Source organism: Balaenoptera borealis (genome assembly GCF_965194805.1).
Source record: "Balaenoptera borealis genome assembly, chromosome: 16".
NCBI lineage: Eukaryota > Metazoa > Chordata > Mammalia > Artiodactyla > Balaenopteridae > Balaenoptera > Balaenoptera borealis.
Window position 1 is genome coordinate 1,463,196 of NC_138872.1, and position 20,663 is coordinate 1,483,858.

Consider the following 20,663-nt stretch of genomic DNA (forward strand, 5'->3'; position numbering starts at 1 on the left):
CGGTTAGCGGCACTTCTGGGGCTGAGCCCGGTTCAGAGGTGCATCAGTCAACAGACCCTGTTCTGCCGCCGCAATGAGCAGGCCCAAGGTCCAGGGGCTCTGTCCCAGGTGGCCCCAGAGGGGCCAGTGCAGGGACCCAGGTTGTCAGGGGAGGAGGGGCAGGTGAGCCTCACACCTGCTGAGTCCTGAGGGCTCCCACCTGAACCTCACTTTCCACGGGCGCCTCCACCCCCGGTGCGGGGAGGTGACCTGCCACGTGCCCTGAGGCCAGAGAAGGACTTCTGGACAGAGGCGCGGCCTGACACTTGACTTCTTTTCTGTTTGGGTCTGATCCAGGGGTCATCTCGGGGGAGCTGGCAGAGCTCAGGCACACGGGCCCACCATCTGCACGGTGAGGGGGAGGAACCTGAGTCCGCGGACCCTCCCTTCTCCCCCAGGTGCTCCCACCAAACGGGAACAGGAGCCAGGTACTTCTGTGGCCTCTCTCCCACCTTCGGCCCAGTCCTGAAGCTCCTCCCCCGGACCGATCTGTACCCGTCAAGGCTGCTCACGTGAGGCCAGAGATGCACGTGATTTGAAAAGCGGGGGGTGGCCAGACCATCCCGCCCGCACCCCACACGGCAGTCCCCAGGCTGCCTCCGCCACCCACCCTGCCCCGCCCCTTTCCCTGCTGAGTCACGTCCCGCTCCCGCTCAGGGCGGTTGTGACTTCTGGTCGGTCAGAAATGTTTCTGGTTGAGCTGTCAGTGGCTGAATGTCCTTCCTGTCCCTTGAGAGGAAAGTTTCAGCTCTGGAAAATTACCAGGCCAGGAAGCTAGGGAGGTTTCTGCCCTGGGGCAGTTTGAGAGAGAAATTTCCCGACCGGTCTCAGACTGCGAGAAGAGACACTGGCTCCTGGCAACCTTTATTAGAACCACTTTCCTGATCCTCTGGCAGCAGGAAAGCTGTGTCCCAGACTGTCCTCGTGGACACAAGCCAGTTTGTGTCAGAGAAGCGGCTCAGCCGTTTGGAACAGGTGCAAACCCTAAGTTGTGAGTTCAGACACATGGACTCCTTCTGGAAAGCATGGCAAACCACAGCGACTGCCTGAAATGATTCCTATGTGCACAGGAGTCCGGGCCCTCCCCCACCCTCCCTGGGCAAACTCCTTTTCAAAGCACCTAGAGGTCAGGTAAATATGGAAAGTGGGTTAAGTACCAGCTAAATCATTAGAGCAGAAAACATAATTGCCAACCAGCCTACTTAAGGCTGGAAGTCCTGGGGTGGGGGGCAGGTCTAGAGCCCACAGAGCTCCCCAACCTGCACAGGTGATGCCGTTCAGGTCTGTAGATGCCACTGATCTGAATATTTGTGTCACCCCTCTCCCTCCTCTCTGATCGAGGTGGGAACGTGACCCCCTCTGATCTCCCTCTGTCCCTGGTTGGGGCACCTGTCCCCCCTGCGTGGGTGTCACACCAGCACACACAGGTAAACCCCGTCAGTCCCAGGGAAGGTTCCTAAACGCTCCAGGGGAGAAGCCACTGGGAAGTTACACACAGCTCCGCTCGGGTCCATCCGGGGCCACATAAAACTTGACGGATGGAAACAAGGGCAAACCTGAGCAGCCGACCCTAACCCTAGGCACATGATATGCCCGCAAGACGACATCAACCCTTCCGGGTTCCTCCGCGATCCTGTGCCCACGAGGCCGGCGCACAGGCGGCATTGCAGGCCTCAGTCTGTCCGTCTGTGCAGTGGGGGAGCCAGCAGGGCTGTAGGAGCTCCGGAGACAAGGCCACAAGCTGCCCAGAGCGGTGTGAGCATCGATCGGGCTGGCCCTGGGGTGGCCAACCCATCACGAGCCCATATTTCAGAAGCACAGATTAGACTGTCCCTTTCCTGCCTAAAGCGTCCACGGCTCCCGGCACCCAGCTCCTCCCCGGGAGGTGGTGAGTCTCGGCTGCTGTGACAGATCACCGAGCCGGACTGGAGCAGCACGCAGACAGCACCTTGCAGCTCTGGGGCCAGAGTCCCGGGTCCCCCGGGTGCGGTGTCCGCGGGATGGAGCTCCTGGAGGCTTTCTCTCCCGTTCCAGCCCTCAGAGGCGCCATGCCCTGTGGCTCGTGGCCCTTTCCTCGCATCACCCCAACCTCTGCTTCTATCGCTGCGTCTCCTCTGGCTCTGACCCTCCGGCCTCCCTCCTCTTGGGACGCTGGAGACCAGTGGGCCACCCAGACCACCAGGCTCATCTTCCATCTCACGGTTCATACCCCTTTGCCAGGTAAGGTAACATATTCGCAGATTCGGGGGTTAGGACGCGGGTGCTGTTGGGGCCAAGAGGCACCCTCCCTCCACTGGTCACCTTGCTGTCCTTCCTCCCTCTTTGTGCCTGCTCCCAGGGGCTTTCAAGACCTCAGCCTGGCTGTCCTTCTCACTCTGGGGTCTCGGCTGGTGTCCCTTCTGCCAGGGTGGGGCTGGCCCCCCAGGGTCACCCTGCTAGTGCCTGGTCCCTGTGGTTTTTCTGCTGTCGGTGCTGTGCTGGCAGGGGACGCGTCTGCTACAATGCCACCTTGTTCGTCCCTCAGAACACCGATAACATCATCTCATGGCTGCTAACCCCGCTGGGCTGCCTGAAGGTGGGGGCTGGAGACACGGTCTCTGAAACACACGCAGCAGCCACGGAGCACTTTATTCTGATTTTAAGTTAAATTTAAAAATTTAAACTGATACCCATGCAGTTTCTGAAAACTTTTATGTTTGAAACAACTTAAGTAAATGAGTGTCCTTTTCTGACCATAAATTTTATGAAATTTAAGTATAAGCAACGATTTCTGATAAAGATTTAGGTTCTGAATTTAGATGTACTGTAAACATAAAACGTACACGGGATTTTGAAGACTCACCAGAAAAAAGGGAAAGTAAAATATCTCATTAATAATTCCTTATGTTGATCATATGTTGAAATGATAATTTGGGGGCTATTTAGGGTTAAATTAAAAGATATTATTAAAATTAATTTTACCTGTTTCCTGGAAAATTACATATATGGCTCTATTATATTTTTATTGAACTGTGATGGTCTAGATGCACAAAAGTTTAAAAAACAAAACCTGAAAGTTTAAGGCACCACCTAGTGGCAACTTTGAAAGGGCAGCTGGGGGCTGTGAGCATCTCTGCAGGGTGGCGGGAACGTGTGTGTGTGTGTGTGTGTGTGTGCGCCTCCGTGTGTGCCTGTGTCTCTGTGTGTCTGTGTGGTGTAGGGCACAGTGCCGGCCACACAGGGATGTGAAGCCTGTGGTCTCTGCCTCCAGAGGGCCAGTCTGGGCCACAGTCCCCAGCACAGTGGGCAGAGTGGACGCCCCACTGACCCCTCCTTTGCGGAGCGTGGCCCAGCTCACCGGCTGGGGCCCAGGCGAGCGGTTGGTCTCCCTCCAGAAACAGGGCTCAGCACTGGACTCCCGGGAGGGTGGTCCAGGCTGGAAGCTTCCTCTTCTGAGAGCCGCACAGCTGGATCACACAGAGGCTCCTGGGACCCGAGGGGCGTCCCAGCCCCCAGCCCCTGCGTGTCAGGGGAGGCAGGTCCCTGGGGGGGGTTGTCAGGAGGACAAATCTGGGTGACAGGTGGTTCCCCTGCAAGGTGGCAGACCTCGCATGGGGCGTTTCCGGGGAGGGGCTGGGCTTTGCTGGTTGCTGGCTGCTCCAGGGCTGCGGTCTTGTCACCCTCCCATCAAGGCCACTTCCTGGGGCTCTGCGGTCCCAGAATTGCTCAGCGCCTGCTCCCCTGCACCCCCACCCCCATGCTCAGGAAGTGGAGGTCACTTGCAATCGGCAGCCGCAGTGGAGACGTTGACAAGTCGGAACTCTTTCTGTGGGAAACTCTCCAGTCTCCCGCACGCAGGACCACGAGTTCCCCGGGCGGGCCTGGGGGAGGTGTCAGTGGGGAGCTGACCTGAGCCCGGACCGGGAAGGGGGCCACCAACCCCTCGGGCTCCAGGGTGGCTCCAGGCTGGACCCCAGGTCGGGGGAGGGGCCTGGCAGCCCTGGCCGTGAAAGGGATGGGGGTCGGATGGGGAGGGGGGCACGGTGGCCTGACCCATCGGGCTCCAGCAGGGAGTCTGCCTAGCCCAGGCCCTGTTTTCTCAGTGTCCCCGCCAGGGCTGGTGGCAAAGCCAGGCTGAGGCAAGAAGCAGAGGAGCTCGGTGGCGAGCGGGCTGGGGCCGTGGGACCCCCCCTAGAGCCGGGCCGTGGTGAGGGCGGGGCCACACCCACTGCGGGACGTCCATCCTCCTGGCCTGGGTCTGCCGGGGTGGCCGTGGCCTTTTCCCTGGGATGCTCAGCCCGCTGTCCTGTGTCCCCCTCGAGGTCACCTGCCTTGCAAAAGCCGGGAGGTGCCTGTCGGCCTTTCCCACGGCCACTGAGGGTGAGTGGCGGTGCCAGGAGGCAGATAAGAAGGAAAGCTCTCTGACACCCGCTTCTCCTGGTGCCTCCCTGGGGTGGCAGGCACGATGACAGCCCGGTGGGCCTGGACGGTAGCTGCTTACGAGGCCGCAGAGAGCTGGACGCCGCCCAGCTGGCCCCCCGCACCTGTGTTTCCTACCTGTGTCCTTCCTTCGTGTTTCGATCTTGTCCGTCAGGCAGCGCCTCCCTGGGACACGGGTCTGAGAAGGCCGATGGTGCAGGAAGGTGATAAGTCAGCCGGCTGCCGTCGGGGGACCCTGGAGCCACCGAGAACACAGGCAGGCCAGCCGGGCATGTCTTGTCACCACCCCCTCCTCCCCTCCTTCCTGGCCCTGAGAGGGGTACAGCCACGAGGAAGCCTGCCCTTGGAGGAAGGGGCTCTGTGAGGAAGGAACAGGTGAACGTGAGGGATGGCAGCCGGCTTCTCCGCACTCACGGCTCAGAGCACACCGGCCGCCCCGGGCCTCGGAGCCAGGTGAGAAAGACCGCCCAGGCCCCCCAGTCCCGCCCCGGCCTCCCTGGCTGTGGCAGCCACAGGACAGGGGGTGTCTTTGCTGGTGTCTGTGGGCTGGAGGGGAGGGGCGGCCGCTGGTCCTGCTGAGTGAGAACCTGGGGCTGCCGTCCCAGGAGGGGAGTGAATCAGCATCACCTGGGAAGGTGACCTTGCTGGGTGACCTTGGGAGCACCGGCGCCTGAGCCGGATTCCCGCCCGTGGCCGTGTGTCCAGCAGGCATGGCTCTTCCGTGCCCAACGGTCCCTGCCTTTGCTGCAGCAGGAAAGGAAGCTACAAAATCCCCCAGGAGGCTTCGTTCTCCCGTTCCCACGTCTGCCCGGCACCCGCAGGGCCTCCGGTGTCCACTCGGATCCCCTCAGGAGGGGGCATCCTTGACCGAGTCCTCTGGACTCAGATACTGAGTGAACTGATCTGAGCCTCGTCTTGAATCATCAAGGCCACGGCTCCTCCAGGGCAGGCCTGGGCTCGACGTTCCCCCAAACAGGAGAAGCAGGGTGACAGGAAGGTGGGTGTGGGGGGCCTAGGGGACTCCACCTCTTCCAGAGCCCTCCCTGGTGCTCACACCTGGCTGCCATCGGACGCTACGCGCAGGGGGCTGTCTGGAGGTGGGGTCTGTCGAGGAAGGCCCTGTGCACGGGTGAGGGGAGGGCGCACCGTGCACAGGTGGGGATTCACCTGCAGGAAGTGCTTGTGTCTGGTCCTCAGCTGGGCGATGGGGGGCAGGGTGTCTGCTGGTCCTTTGGCCTCTGCCTCTTTGTTCTGTCTGCCCAGGTGATGAGAGCCCAGTGGGCTCTGCTTGAATGGAGTCCACTTTCAACTCTTCTTTTGCGAGCGGCTTCTCCTTGGCGTTTTCCCTGAGGTTTGAATCCACAGAGAGTAGATTCAGGAAAACAAAACCTCCACACTCTTACCAGCTGGCCAGGAGGGAGGCCGCCCCACCCAGAGCCCTGCCTGTCTAGGGGTTGGGCAGGACCATGGAAAATAACAGTAACAGCCATATGTGGGAGCCACGGGCCAGGCACTGAGCATGGCCTTTCACATCAAGCCTATGGAACACAGACTGTCTTATCCCCACTTTATAGATGGGATAACTGAGTCTCCCAGGTAAGAAATTTGGTCCAGAGCCCACCACCAGCTAGTGGCAGAGAGAGCTGGCTTTGAATCAGGCCCTGTAGGCTCCAGGGCTCAGGTCCTGAGTCCCTTCCAGCCTGGGGGAAGGCATCCTCAGGATACACTCTGCCCTTGGGTCCACGACCAGGGGCTGGACTATCCTCACCTCCAACTCCGTGTGTCCTGCAGGTCCCTCTAACTCTTGGGCCCAGCTCTGGGGTTCTGCTTCTCGACCTTGACCTGCGGCTGTGGTGTCCTTCACATCCCCAGACTGGTCTCCCCTTTGTCTGTAACCCGTGCAATCCCATTTTCTGATTCTTCCAGGTGAGACAGCCCTGGTAGGAGCCTCCCTTTTCCCTCCAGCGGGCTTCCCTGCTGTCTGGGTCTGCATCACAAAGCATCCCACTGAGGGAGCCGCCCAGCCAGCACGGGAGCTGCATGCCTTGGTGTCAGCCCTGGGCCTGGCATCCCTGGGGGCTCTGCCATCCCTTCCTCAGCTCCGCCCTCCCTCCCTCCTCTCCGCCTCTCCATGGCTGCTTCCCAGAGTTTTCTTCACCTTTGGTTTTTGGCAGTTTGATTATGATGTGTCTGGGCTTGGTGTTGTTTGAATTAATCCTGGTTGGGGTCCACTGAACTTCTTGAATCTGCAAAGTTATGTCTTTCACCAAATTGGGGGAGTTTTCAGCCACTACTTCTTTAAATGTTTTTTCCTCTCGACACTCTTTCTCCTCTCCTCTGGGGTCTCCAAGGATGCGACTGTCAGGACTGTTCCTCCCTCCCCCCACTTCTCTGCCTCCCTCCCTGAAGGATTCCTGAATGTTCTCTCCTCTGCGCTGGTCTCCCGGCCACACAGCAGAGATGGAGGCGGAGCTTGGCTTTCTGCACTTGGGGGCTGCTCTTTGGGGAGGGCAGAGGCCGGTCTCCCAAATCCCTGTGCTGGATCAGACGTCAGGGTGCTGGGTGCAAAGCAGAGATTCCTTTCCTTCCTTCCGGCCTGGAGAAAAGGAGAAATGCCCTCTGGTGCTGTGGAGACAGCCAGCCTGGCCTCTGCGTTGCTGGGACGGAGACTGACTACACGCTAAACACCAACCCCTCCCTCCCCCCTGCCCCAGCCCCTGGCACCCATCACTGTACTTTCTGTCTATGGATTCGACTCCTCTGGGGACCTCCTATAAGTGGCTTATTTCACTTAGCATCATGCCCTCAAGGTTCATCCGTGTTGAAGCTGGTGTCAGAATTCCCTTCCTTTTTAAGGCTGAATAATATTCCATTGCATGGACCACATTTTGTTTGTCCATTCATCCATCAATGGACATCCAGGTTGTTTCGTCTTTTGGTGATTGTGAATAATGCTGTTACGAAGATGGGTGTGCAAATATCTTTTCAAGACCCTGCTTTCATTCCTTCAGGTAAATACCCAGAAGCAGAGTTGCTGGATAAGATGGTAATTCTTTTTTGTTTATTTATTTGTTTGTTCGGTTGGTTGGTTGGTTGCGCCAGCTCCTTAGTTACAGCTCGCCGGCTCCCCAGTTGTGGAATGTGAACTCTTAGCATGCATGTGGGATCTAGTTCCCTGACCAGGGATCGAACCCGGGCCCCCTGCGCTGGGAGCTCGGAGTCCTAACCACTGCGCCACCAGGGAAGTCCCATCAGACAGTAATTCTATGCTTACTTTTTTGAGGAACTACCATCCTGTTTTCCAGCTTTCCTGTCTTTTACCTTAAGTGGCATCGTTCAGTACGTGTGTGTGTATAGCTTCTTTCATGTGACATTATATTCATAAGATTCATCCTGGTTGTCACATACAGTGGCAGACTGTTTCTTTGCACTGCTTTATTGTGTGCCATTGTACAAACACACAACAATTTATCCATTAAATGGCTCATGGGCACTAGGCTGTCTCCAGTTTGGGGCTGTTATGAATGGCACCACCTGCACATCATAGCCCGTGCCTGGGGAGACCTGTGCAGAGCTGATGGGTCCAGGGTATGCATGTGCCTTAACTGGATTTTTTTAAAATAAATTTATTTATTTTATTTATTTATTTTTGGCTGCGTTGGGTCTTTGCTGCTGCGCGTGGGCTTTCTCTAGTTGCGGCAAGAGGGGGCTACTCTTCGTCGCAGTGCGTGGGCTTCTCATTGCGGTGGCTTCTCTTGTCGGGGAGCACGGGCTGTAGGCATGTGGGCTTCAGTAGTTGCAGCATGTGGGCTCAGTAGTTGCAGTACTTGGGCCCTAAAGCGTGCGGGCTTCTGTAGTTGCAGTGCGTGGGCTCAATAGTTGCGGCGCACGGGCTTCAGTAGTTGTGGCATGGGGGCTCAGCAGTTGTGGCGCACGGGCTCAGCTGCTCCGCGGCACGTGGGATCTTCCCGGGCCGGGGCTCGAACCCGTGTCCCCTGCATTGGCAGGCGGATTCTCAACCCCTGAGCCACCAGGGAAGCCCTTAACTGGCTTTTCACAAGCCTTATCCATGCAAAATTCCCTGGGAAGGAGTTGTGTCGTGCTTAAATACAGTAACATACCAAGGTTGACAGTCGCCACACGTAATTCTCAAATACTTCCGAAGAGGATTCTAATCCTGTGACAGCCCCTCTGTGGGGCAGACGCGATCGTTCCCCAGCGTCTCGGGTCAGGATAAACCCTGAGGTGAGGTGGCTTGTCCAGATCCCCCTGCGGGTGAGCGGGCAGCTGGAATGCAGATCTGGCGGCACCGGTCCCCACGGCTCACACGGCCTTTATTCACCTCTGAAAGGCAGGCGCTCCTTTTCCTCTCCACCACTCACGTTACCTTTTAGAAATTCAGTTTTAATTGCAAGGAAAATATTATGACAGTGGGCCTGCCCCGGCCGCCTGCTGCTTCCCCCGCTGTTATTACAGTAATTGACTTGCTGGATCCGGCTGACCGGAAGGTGCCCGTCTTCCTTGTCTGTGTTTGCCGGTCTCGGGCAAGTGCGTGCCTCTTGGCATTATGATTCCAAATAACTCAATTGGAAGTGATTTCTAGAACAAAATCACTGGGAACAGAAAGATGATTAGTCAGCAGGGTAGCTAGGAAACTAATCCACTTGTCTTGTAATTTCTTCTGATTTGTAGCAAGAAAGTTTATGAAGGTCCCGTGGTCACGTGAGAGCAATGACCAGTATCCACATGCCCTTGACCATCTATTTATTTACTCACTCCTTTCTTATAAAATAGCACACACGTGATGCCTGCCGTTTTTTGTAACCCTCTTTACTCCACTTAGCAGTATATAATGGATAACATTCTGTGCCCATAAATATTCTTCTACAGCTTTCTCGGGGACTACATCCTGTTCTACCGTAATTTATCTAATTTATGTAGATTGTTTCCAGCTTTGGGGATTATGTGTAATGACTATTCTTGCCTGCGAATCTTCAGGCAGGAACTTATTTCCTTAGGACATAGTTCCACGAATTTTACTGGGATTTTAGTCCATCTCTGCACCCTCCAAAAACGACATGCCAGTTTATACTTCTACTGGCAGGGCATGAGGATGTCCTTCCTCTGTTCTTTGGCCAGTGTCAGCTTTAAAATTTAAACCATTATTTGCCAGTTTGACAGAAGGCAAATAGACTATCATCAGTGCTTTCATTGCATTTCTTTGATTCAGGCGAAGTCAAGTATTCGCCATGAGCTGATCAGAGCAGTTTGTGAGATGCCTGTTCAGGTCTTTTGCCCATTTTCTGTGCATGTGCTTGTCCTTCAGAAACGTACTGCTTTTTCAGAACATTATTAACCATTTGTCTGTAACATGGATTGAAATGCTTACTCCTGGTTTGCCATTTGCTTTTAATTTTGGTTTATGGTATCTTTAACCATACAGACATTTTAAATTTTCACGTAGTCAAATATATCACTCTTTTCCTTTGTGGTGCTTGGGAGGGCCTCACCATCCCAGAATAATAAAATGATTCATCTATATGCCCACTCTTTTATCTGTCTGGTGGGCTGGGGTATGTGGTGACGTAAAGCTTCTAAACTATGCTTCAGATGCTTTACTTAAAAATTAGCTGAGGATCTTGCATTAGTGACCGGAGATTGCAGATGGAATATGATTATATAGTTTTTAAATGGGTAGAAGCTGATATTGCCTATAGATCTTCATCAACCCCTCTGAATACAAAGTTTTCCCAGGTCAGTGGACTTGGAGAGAATTGTTTTCCCTTAATCGGTCATCTTCCATCTTCCATCTACTGGACCCTGAAGTCAGGGTCAGTTTCAGAGCCACTGCTGACCCCAGCGAGCACACACAAGGTCTCAGAGAGGAGAGCCCATGAACGCCACAAAAGCACAGAAACAGGGTCCCCCAGATACGGCCAGCGTGGGTGTGGCCGGGTTCCCGCGGGAGACGTGAACGCTTGGGTTGCTTCCGCTGTGTTTGGAGTCAGCGTGCAAGGCACTGGGCCCGGTGGGAGCCCGGGAGGGCCATGGATGTGCCTGTCTGAGCCCCCCCCCCCAACCCCTGCGCCCGATGGGGCCGCCTGGGAGGGCGTCCCTGCTTCTAACGCCGGGCGATGCAGAAAAGAACCAACTTGTGGAACTTCATAAATCAGGACTAGTTTTGTTCCAAGGATTGAAAATTGATTACGGGTCGTGTGGATCCGGGGGGCCTGACGGCCTCAAGCTCTCTCTTTGCCAGAGTCCTGCGCGTCAGCAGTTTTCCCGGAAAGCAATCCTTTTATGTTTAGCATCCTTGCAACCGATGACTGTACCGCTGCTGTCTGGCCAGACGGGGGATGCAGAAGGGGGGCGCGCTGCTCCCAAAACTCCTGGTCCTTTGCTGACCCCTCGGGGGGAGAGCTGAGGCCTCTGGGCTGGACGCCACTCAGCCTTCCTGCTCCTCCACGTGAACAGCCTGGGAGGGTGGCCCCCCCCCTCCGCATTTCTTTGTTCATTTGACCCAGGTTTGCATCGGACATACCCCGGGGGAGTGGCCTTTCAAAACAGTTTACGCGCCTAGTGAACATTGCCCCGTAAAATGACTTGATGCCAGTACCTCCCCCTTTGTGGAGCTTTTCCTCTGACCTGCGATGAAGGTTGCTGGTCACTGCCCCTTGAGTCCTCTGAGATGACCAGGGACGGGAGCGCTGTCCGGGCCAGAGGCCCTTGTTCCCAGGGGCAGTCCTGGGACCCCACACCCCGTAGGGACCCTGTGTACGACCAGCAAAGGCTTGCTCTGCGCGTCGGTGGGTGGGCTGTGCTCTGCTTCGGTGTCTCCGTGGGAAGGACTGGCCCTGGCAGCCTGCTGCTTCCAGAAGAACAAGAAACACAGTGGGTAGAGCTTGTGGTTCCACAGCCGCGACCCAGCTGGGTCAGCCCACCCCCAACCAACCCACAGACCCGGGAGTGAGGGGGACATGCCTGGCGCACCTGCCAAGGGATGCTGGTTACACGGTGACAGCTGACCGATGCGGGAAGGGCCTTGGCTGAGCGTGGCTGGGACTCATCCCTCTGACTTCGCCCCTGAGTGTCCTTGGTGTCTGTGGGCGTCTCTCCTCCCCCCGCCCCCCGCCCCGTACAAACCGTCGTCTTCTGTCACCTGACACATAACACATCCCCCCGCCACCCCGTCATCCCTCACCCTGCCCCCTCCAATCCAGTCACAAGAGCAGTGATCTTTGAAAGACACAAGCTGCTGAATCATATCACGCCCCCCCCCCCGTCGCCCCAGTTTAAAAGCCCATTAGTGGTTCTCTATTGCGTTAGAAACAGACCAAACCCCTCCCAGTGGCCTGGCCCAGCTTCCCTTCAGCCTCTGACCACACCGACTCCCTGGACTGGGCCGTGCTCCTCCCTCCCAGTTAATCACCACCCATCCTGCCATTCGCAACTAAAAGGCTCCCAGGCCCGCCGGCTCGGGCCCCTCGCCCACGTGGACCTGTCCTTGGGGGCTCGGGGACACGCCCACCTGGGGTGTGTGCGCTGGCCCAGCTCCCGCATGCCTGCAGGGGGCTCCCAGTGTCACCTGGCCCAGGCGGTGGGGGGCAGGGCCCTCCCCCCGGTGTTCCAGGGGCCCCCTGGGCGTTTCCAGTGACCTCTTCCCTCTCCTCCCCACTCCACACGCTCCTCTGGGTCCCCTGACAGGGCGGCCACCAGCCGGGACATGGCTTTGGGGGGTGGGGGTCACCCGCCACTGCGGGGAGCCCCTCGGCCCTCGGTGTCTTCTCCCACCCTCCCTGTCCCTGCCGCCCCAGTCTGGCCAACGGTGGGGGGAACCCGACTTCACCCTTTTCCTCCCAGGCTGTTCTCTGCACAACACCTGATTCATTTAAACATTTCACCTTTATCATGGCCAACAGGGCCTTAAATCAGTGATTCTCGGGGCCCCCCTGCACATTCATGAACACGAGATCCACCGTGCCCACACTGCTCTGCCCTTGCAGGCCCATCTTGCCAAAATGGAAGCAGCCCCCAGAAAAGACAGAGGCTGCTCCCCTCATCACTCCTCGTAGAACTGAGTCTCCTTGACATCACCAAGGTCACGGGCCAGCCCTGGACCATGGCCAGCCAGCCAGACCTGGGACACGTGGGCTGGGATGGGGCAGGGATGGGTCCCCCAGGAGAAACCAGGTCCCCCCACCTCAAGAATGGGGTCCTCCTGCAAATGTCCTCTGCAGCGGGGAAGGAAGTCCCAACCGGCCCCATCTCCCTGTGGCCTCGGAGCTGCAGAACTCCGCTGTAAGTGGCCACAGAGCAGGGGGTCAGGGGAGCGTTGTTTTTAGGTTTACGAGACATTTTATTGGCCCATCTCAGATCATCACAGAGCGTGAGATGCAGTGTTTGCACCCCTGCAATAATTTCCAGGCAACAGACAATAAAGCAGAGTGGATTTTAAAATGTGGGCATTGTCGCCTTGGTTTGAAGGTAGGCCCTATATATATATATAAAATTATATATATATATATATATATATATATAATTATATATATATATAAAATTATATATATATAATATTTTTAATTGAAGTGTAGTTGATTTACAATGTTATATTAATTACTGCTGTACAGCAAAATGATTCAATTATACATATATATAGCTTCTCATTTATTTAAATACTCTTTTCCCTTATGGTTTATCACAGGATATTGAATACAGTTCCCTGTGCTCTACAGTAGGACCTTGTTGTTTATCCACTCTCTATATAAAAGCTCACAGCTGCTGGCGCCAACCTTCCACTCCATCCCTCCCCCACCCCCCTCCCCCTGGCAACCACCAGTCTGTTCTCTATGTCCATGATTCTGTCTCTGTTTCACAGATATGTTCATTTGTGCCGTATTTTAGATTCCACATATGAGTGATATCATATGATGTTTGTCTTTCTCTGTCTGACGTACTTCACTTAGTATGATCATCTCTAGTCACATCCACGTTGCTGCAAACGGCATTATGTCGTTCTTTTTTAGACCTGAGTCGTGTTGAGCACAGGAAGGGTTTAACTGCAGTCCGGGCGAGCACCGTTTGGGAGCATGCCGCATACGAGGCCCTTTAATCCGTCGGGAACTTGGTTGGGGGGTGAGTTTGCTAGTCCCCTTGAATGCTATTTAAAGAGGAAACCAAATTACCTAAAATGAGTGCGCCCACAGCGGACACATAGCGGGCCCTCGTACTCCTCAGCGGGTGAATATTGAGCTGAAATGAGCTGGAATTCTGGCTGGGCCACAGCTCGGAGAATCCGCTCGTGACAGGCATGCAGTCGAGGGGTTCCCCAGGCCAGGGCCTCAGTCACCCACAGAAAGTGAGAGCTGGCAGCCAGCTTCCTTGGGCAGGGCCTGGGGACGGGTGGTGAGCTCTGGGGGTACAGGTCTTCGGGGACACGCCCCCAGAGCATCAGGAGGAGGGTGCTGTGGTTGGGGGGTGCACCCTGCCTGGCCCCGGGGGACGTTCGCCCGGAGTCCCGCATCCCTCCAGCCATGGAGGCAGCTGGGGCCGTGCTGGGGCCCTGCCAGCCAGCTGAGTAAAACAGCTAATGAATAACACCAGTTAAAACTGGGCCGCTCTCAGCGCTGAGTGCTTCACTGGCCCCCAGCCCAGCACTTCCCAGCTCAGGGTCAACCTGCGGGTCTTCGGAGAGCTGGGGGCCGGAAGAGCCGGCATCGCTCGCCAGGAGTGTGGTCCATTTAGCTGGGCTGCTATTTTTACCCTTTGTTCTCCAGCAAGGGATTTTTCTTGAAGGCAGGGACTTCATCAGCCCCTGGCCCTCCCCGCTTTCCCCCCTCTCTGACCAGCAGTGTCTTTCTCTCCTTTTGGAATTTCAGATGATGCCACCCACTTGCATGAAAGCCAAGTAGGTTAGTCGTTGCATTTAGAGGAAGGTGTCGTCCATAAGTGCTCTATTCGTTATTAATGAGATGGTGGCCAAAAGGCGGGAGTGGCAATTTGGATTTTATAAAGTTGTCCGGACAGGTGTGAGGGAGAACATTCTGGAGATGCGTGCTCCCCTGCAATTCCCGAGTGGGAAAAAGTTTAAACACTCTGGGGCCGCCCAGCTCAACTATTCATCAGGTCATAGAGTGACATCAGAGAAGAGTTAATGACAGGACTTCCCTGGTGGCGCAGTGGTTAAGAACCTGCCTGCCAGTGCAGGGGACACGGGTTCGAGCCCTGGTCTGGGAAGATCCCACATGCTGTGGAGCAACTAAGCCCATGCGCCACAACTACCGAGGCTGCGAGCCACAACTACTGAAGCCCGTGTGCCCAGAGCCCGTGCTCTGCAACAAGAGAAGCCACTGCAATGAGAAGCCCATGCACCGCAAGGAAGAGCAGCCCCCTCTCGCCGCAACTAGAGAAAACCCGCGCGCAGCAAGGAAGACCCAATGCAGCCAAAAAAAAAAAAAAAACTATAAAAAAAAAGAGTTAATGACAAATAACAGTTCACATGATTCCCAACAGCCAGACTGTCTCCACCAGGGGCTCATTCACCTGGAAGAGTGGACACCAACGAGGGGCCACCTGCAGGCCTGCTGGGTCCTGAAGCTCCTGTGAGCTGTCCCTCGGCCCCACGAGGATGGGCCTGCAGGGCACCCCTCCTCCCACTGTCCCTGCGCGTGGGCCGGCCCTGGCGGAGAACGGCCGGCCATTGCTGAGGGCCGCAGGGGTGCTGCAGGGTCAGGGGAAGGTGGCATCGGGCCCCAAAGGGGCCCCAGGTGGGGCTCGACCGTAGCTGCCAGAGGTCTGGGGCTTAGGGCTGGTCCAGGTGGCCCCATCTTCCCACTTGGGGCCCCGCCCGCTCAGCCTCTCCCCCTCCCACCCGGCCGCTCCCCTGCTGCCCCGCACAGCTCGAGGGGAGTGGGCACAGTCTCCTTGGAGGGGGTGTAGGGACCACGTCCTCAGACCCCAGCCAGGCTGAGACCCCCACCTGTCATCACACCCCCCACCCCCCGTCACTGATGCAACAGAAAAGCAGACATCCCAAGGGAGGCCAGTGGATCACTGGGCCGGGCTGGGACGAGACGTCTGTGACCGGTGGAGCCCAGCTGGGTGGTGAAGGGCAGGGGAGGGGACCCACGCTCACAGAGGGTTGAGCACAGCAGGCTGGTGGGCGCCAGGCCACCAGTGTGGTTCCAGTGGCTCCAGACAGGCAAGGAGGCTGGGGCTGGGCCTCTCACCTGGGAGTACGGCTGGGAGGGCAGCCGGGAGTGGGTGTGCTTTCTCCCCCAGGTGCTGAGCAGGGAGGCCCTGACCTGAGTCCTGTCCTGGGCGAGCCCTGGGAGTGTTTAGGTGTGTGGGGGGTGCACCCCTCCCCCCAGGGGTCGCAGTAATCAGAGAAGCAACTCCCGCTGTACCCAGGGCTCCAAGGAAGGAGGGCTGTCTGGCGGAGCAGGACAGTCTGCGGGGTCTGGCAGCGGGGCCTGTGGGTGGCCGCACGTAGCTCTGGGCCTCGCCGGCAGCCACTCAAGAGGCGGATGGACTTTTCCAAAGACGGGTCTCTCCCAGCCCCAGGCTCTCCTCCAGCGTTACTCTGACACCCTTCCGTGGAGGGGTGGGGGTCTCTGTCCCCTCTTCTGGAATCCGGTGGCCTTGTAACCATGGTGGAAATGGCGCCATTCCACTCCAGAGTCTTGGCCATAGAAGGTGACCCAGCCTGCACTGGTCTCTGCTGGCCGCCAGGTGCAGAAGCTGGCGCCATGTTCAGGGCCCCGGGAGGCGTCCCAGCCAAGGTTCCTGCTGACAGAGGCCACGACTGCAGGAGACGCCCCCAGGTGACTGGACCCCCGGGCTCAAGTCTTCCCAGACCTTGAGGAACAAAATCAGGCCATCCCACGGGGCCTGTCCGAATCCTGCCACACAGACTCCGAAAGCAATGGACGGGGTCATCTTACAGCCCAAGTCTGGGCGCCCGTGATGCAGCAGTGACAGGAACCCATGCAGTCAGGCCCTCACTACCCCGGCCTCCCAGCCTCTGCTGGCGGGTCCCGGGAGGGCCCCCAGGGGAGGCAGGCGTCACGGTGAACAGGCAGGGTGGGCCCGGGTCCGGCCCAGATGCGTCCCCATCTAGGTGTGGCCGGGTGGTGCGGGTCCCCAAGATGCAGCCTCTTCCCCAGCCTCCCGCCGCCCCCCCGAGGTCAGCAGGAGGTGCCACCACCCCCTCCCAGCCTGGCCAATGGAGTGGTCTCAGCTCGGAGCCTCCCCAAGCTAGCACATTCAGGGGCTGCTCTAGCCAAAGGCCATTAAGCTGTCACGGCCCATATGTCTCACGTCCCCCTTCCTGCCCGTTACCGCTGGGCCAGTGTGTGTGAGATGCATTTCTTCCCGTCTCCTCCTCCTTACTGAGTCACCGCAGTCCAGCCAGACCACCCCCCCAACACACACACCAGCTCTGAGCTCATCGGCTCTGCCTTCAATTATTCACCCCCAGAGCTGGGGTGTGGGGTGAGAAACTTGGGTCTGACAAGGGCTTTGGGTCCCAGGCAGCTTGAGTGGCTCGGAGAACGGTGGGCAGGGGCCAGTGTGGGCTCCAGCCCCTCTGCTCCTAACCCCACGTGTGGCCGGGTGGCTCCCAGGTCCCAGCTCAGACTCGGAGTCCGGCCCTGCCCCCCTTTCCCCACGGCCGAGGCGGGAGGAGGGGCAGCTGCTGCCCAAGTCCAAGAATGTTGGTCGACTTTGACGCAGAAAAAGAAGATATTGCATCAACGTGCTGACACCACACCCCACCCGACCGGCTGCTGGCCACTCAGCCTCCCCTGCCAGATGCAGGACAGCTGGGCTGGCTGCCCGTGGAGTCCTCACTACCTCCCTGAGCTAACGGCACCGCCCAGGTGTTGTGACTGGAATATCGAGTGTTGAGCCAGCCATGCATCCAGAGATGACTCCGTTTAGTTACGACAGACTCGTTATTTTTGCTGGATTCCATTTCCTAGTATCTGTTGAGGATTTTTGCACATTATGGACTGAACTTTTGGGTGCCCCTAAAACTCCCCTGAAACCCATGTGTTGAAGCCTTATCTCCAATGTGATGGTATTTGGAGAGGGGGCTCTGGGAGGTAATTAGGGTTAGGTTAGGTCATGAGGATGTGGCCCTCATGGTAGGATTAGTGGCCCCATGAGCAGAGCCACTCTATCTGCGTGCACACCGAGGATAGGCCCCGTGAGGACGTAGCAAGAAGGCTGCTGACTGCTGGCACAAAGGAGAGCCCTCACCAAAACCAGATTGTGCCGGCACACTGATCTCAGACTTGCAGCCTCCAGACCTGTGAGAAAATGAGTTTCTGGTGTTCAAACAACCCAGGCTGTGGTATTTTGTTGAGGCAACCTAGCTGGCTAAGGCAGTATTGATGTTCATGTGGCCCGGCCTGCCCTCAGGCTGTCCAGGTGAGGTCCAGCACACACTCCAGCACCCAGGCCTGACCTTCACCAAGGCCTGAGCAGCACCCAGGCCTGACCTTCACCAAGGCCTGACCTGCCCCCAGGCCTGACCAGCACCCAGGCCTGACCAGCACATGGGCCTGACCATCACCCGGGCCTGACCTGCACCCGGACCGACATGGCCAGAGGCCCCAGAGGCTCCGAGCTGACCTGGGCTGAGCACCCCCGCAGCCAGCCCTTCCCCCCGCAGGCCACACGGGGGCTCATGGGGAGCGGTGCTCCCGGGCAGATGCAGCCGGCCTCTCTCCCAGGCTGACCACCTGGCCTGGCGCCGTCTCCCCTCCCGGCTGCTGGAGGGTCACTGTCATTGCCCTATGGAGGTGACTCCATGGGGCTCATCACCACCGATTCAGGTGTTAGGAGCCCGCGGGGCGGGGGTTTTGTCCTACTATGCGCTGGGCCTCCACCTGGCTGGTGCCCTCCTGCCTGTGGGAGCCTCAGTCACCTCACCTGGATGATGGGCTTGAACACCTGCCCTGCAGTCACAGTGAGCGTGGCCCGGGGCGGAGGTCCACGGGAGGCCCTTCCCCCGGCCTCGATGGGAGAGCACACGGGAGGTGCGCGACGACCCGTGTGGGTCCTGGTGCAGCCCTCACACTCGCAGCTTGTGTGACCCCGAGCCTCGGTTTCCCTCCGTGGGAACCACATGGGCGCCCTGCCACGGCGACGGCACCACCGCCAACACCCAACACTGTCCATCTGGACTCAGACAGCTAAGTCCCACTGTCTCTTGACCAGGGAACTTCGTGCCAATAACTTGCTGACTTTGCATTTATTGAGCACTTACTGTGTGCCCGCCCTGACCACACACACTGTCCTCCAACTTCCCCTCCCACTCCCCCCATCCAGGCTCCTCCTCTTCTCTCTGCCTCCCAGGGCCGCAGGGCTCAGGCCTCCTCTCCCCGCTGTCCACACCCCTCATGACCTCAGCCAGTCCCAGGGCTTCGTACGTTTCCCCTGAGCTGTCTTAGCCCTCGAAGGCCTGCCTGTCCACGTGGAGTCCAGTGGGAGCCTCAGGCCCGGCGTGCAGGCAGCACCATCCTGCTGCCCCGTCAGGCCCAGGCCGTCCCAAGGCCCCGCCACCAGTTCCGCCCCCTCGTCCCATCCCTTCTGTGCTTTGTGGCTCCTCCTTCACCATAAGCTCAAGTTTCCCTCTGCCCGCAGGCTTCACCCCTCCATCTCTCTCCCCACAGCAGCCAAAGGGACCTTGTGAAAATACAGATTAGATCCCGCCGTCTCTGCCCCCACCTCATTCAGAACAAAACCTGCTCCCTACTGGGGTCCACAACGCCCCCCAAGACCTGCCGCAGGCCCTCTCTGCCTGGGCTCCAGCCACGTGGGTCTCCCCTCTGGGCGCGGACCGCCCCCCGGCCCGTCTGCCTCAGGGCCGTTGCACCTGCTGTCTGCAATGCTCTCCCACAAGGCTGCGCGGCGGCTCAGGCCTGAATCCGACTCTTCTTCCGGGAGGGGTCCTTCTTGGCCTTCCACGCCCCCATCTGCCTATCTCCCATAAAAACCTGACGCTGTCTCAGCTGCTCTTTTCCAGGCACTGCCCCCTGATACCTCCCGCTAGAATGTGAGCCCCTGGGGGCAGCGACCTCCTCTGTCTGGGTCAGAGGTTTCCTGGATCAGTGCTGCCCATCGTGTGGATGAAGAAATGGAGACACACAGCAGTGAGCAGAGGAGTGGGGCTTGAACCCACCTCGGGGGAACCTCGGCCTCGTCCTGTCTTGGGACGTGCTCACGTGGGCGCTCTTCCATGCTCCATCCGCACCACAGGCAGGTCCTGGAGGGAGGCTGCGGCCGTGGGGTCCGTGCGCCCAGCCCAGAGAGGTTCCAGGCAGCTGCCAGGCTGGGCAGGGCCTCCCCGGGAAAGGGGGCTGGAGCAGGGGAGGCGATGTCCCCACCTGGGACGCCTGAGGAACCCCAGGGCAGACCCCAGGAGGCAGCCCTCCCAGCCCCGCCGATCCGTCTGCGGGGCCACAGCAGAAATCGCTGCTTGCCCGGTCCCGGCGAGTGGCTGGGTGGTCTCCAGATCTCGGGGGCTCAGGACGCCCTCGCTAAGCCAGGGGCCGGTCAGAGGAGCTGGGGCCAGGGCAGAAGGAAGCAGCCGTTGTCTCCTGGCCGGGAAGCCCTGCTGCTCCTCCCGGGAGGTGCGTTCTGCTCCTGGAGGCCCTGGGGCCCTGATGTCACCTCTGCAGCGGAGGCTTCGCTCGGCTTGGCGGGAGCGGGCCTGCTGTGCCGGGGAGCGAGCCCTCCAGGCCTCAGCTTCCCCAGCCCTGAAACAGTCAGCGCTCGCTCTCTCCAGGGGCGTGGGGACGACACGGAACCCACGGAGCACATGCGCCCCCCAACCCTCGTCCTGCCTGCCCTTCACTGGCTGCCAGGAGCCGCCCTGCCCGCCTGTCTCAGCCAGCCTGCTGAATCATTCACTCGGCACAGGGCTGGCCCTGGCAGGACGAGGCCGGTGAGGGGGGCCGGGGGCGCTCTCCTGGACCACGTCCCTTCCCTCTGGCGCTCTCTTAAGTCATCTCTGGCTGCAGCTTGGAGCCTCCGCCCACGCTGTTAATGGACCCGCAGCGGAGGCTGCCGCAGCCAGGCCGGCCCCACGCTGGCCCAAGCTCTCCCTCCGCTGCCTGCGGGGGCCACATTCACTGTGCCAGGCCCAGCGCTGCCAACGGGCTCCAGCCAGTGACCGAGCTGACCTCCACCCTCCACCGCCA

The 20,663-nt window shown here is 58.4% G+C and overlaps 1 protein-coding gene and 2 long non-coding RNA genes across 3 annotated transcripts in view; 1 reads left to right on the plus strand and 2 right to left on the minus strand.

Moving 5' to 3' along the window:
* Positions 1 to 483: 483 nt before the first annotated feature.
* On the plus strand, positions 484 to 9,999 carry LOC309613048. Its single transcript, XR_014235496.1, has 2 exons — positions 484 to 2,259; positions 4,613 to 9,999. It is a non-coding gene; the product is annotated as an uncharacterized lncRNA (long non-coding RNA).
* LOC309613047 lies at positions 2,651 to 4,649 on the minus strand. The gene is made up of 2 exons (XR_014235495.1): positions 4,576 to 4,649; positions 2,651 to 3,899 (listed from the first exon to the last, which is right to left on the minus strand). It is a non-coding gene; the product is annotated as an uncharacterized lncRNA (long non-coding RNA).
* Positions 10,000 to 13,607: 3,608 nt separating the features above from the next.
* The window catches only part of LOC309613389 (uncharacterized protein), a gene marked incomplete at its 5' end in the record, with an annotated part of 33,822 nt that continues 26,766 nt past the window's right edge, over positions 13,608 to 20,663 (minus strand). The window contains one exon of the mRNA XM_082360152.1: positions 13,608 to 16,239. Within this exon, the coding sequence (XP_082216278.1) occupies positions 15,680 to 16,239 (560 nt within the window). The 3' untranslated portion in view covers positions 13,608 to 15,679. The remainder of the gene's footprint in view (positions 16,240 to 20,663) is intronic.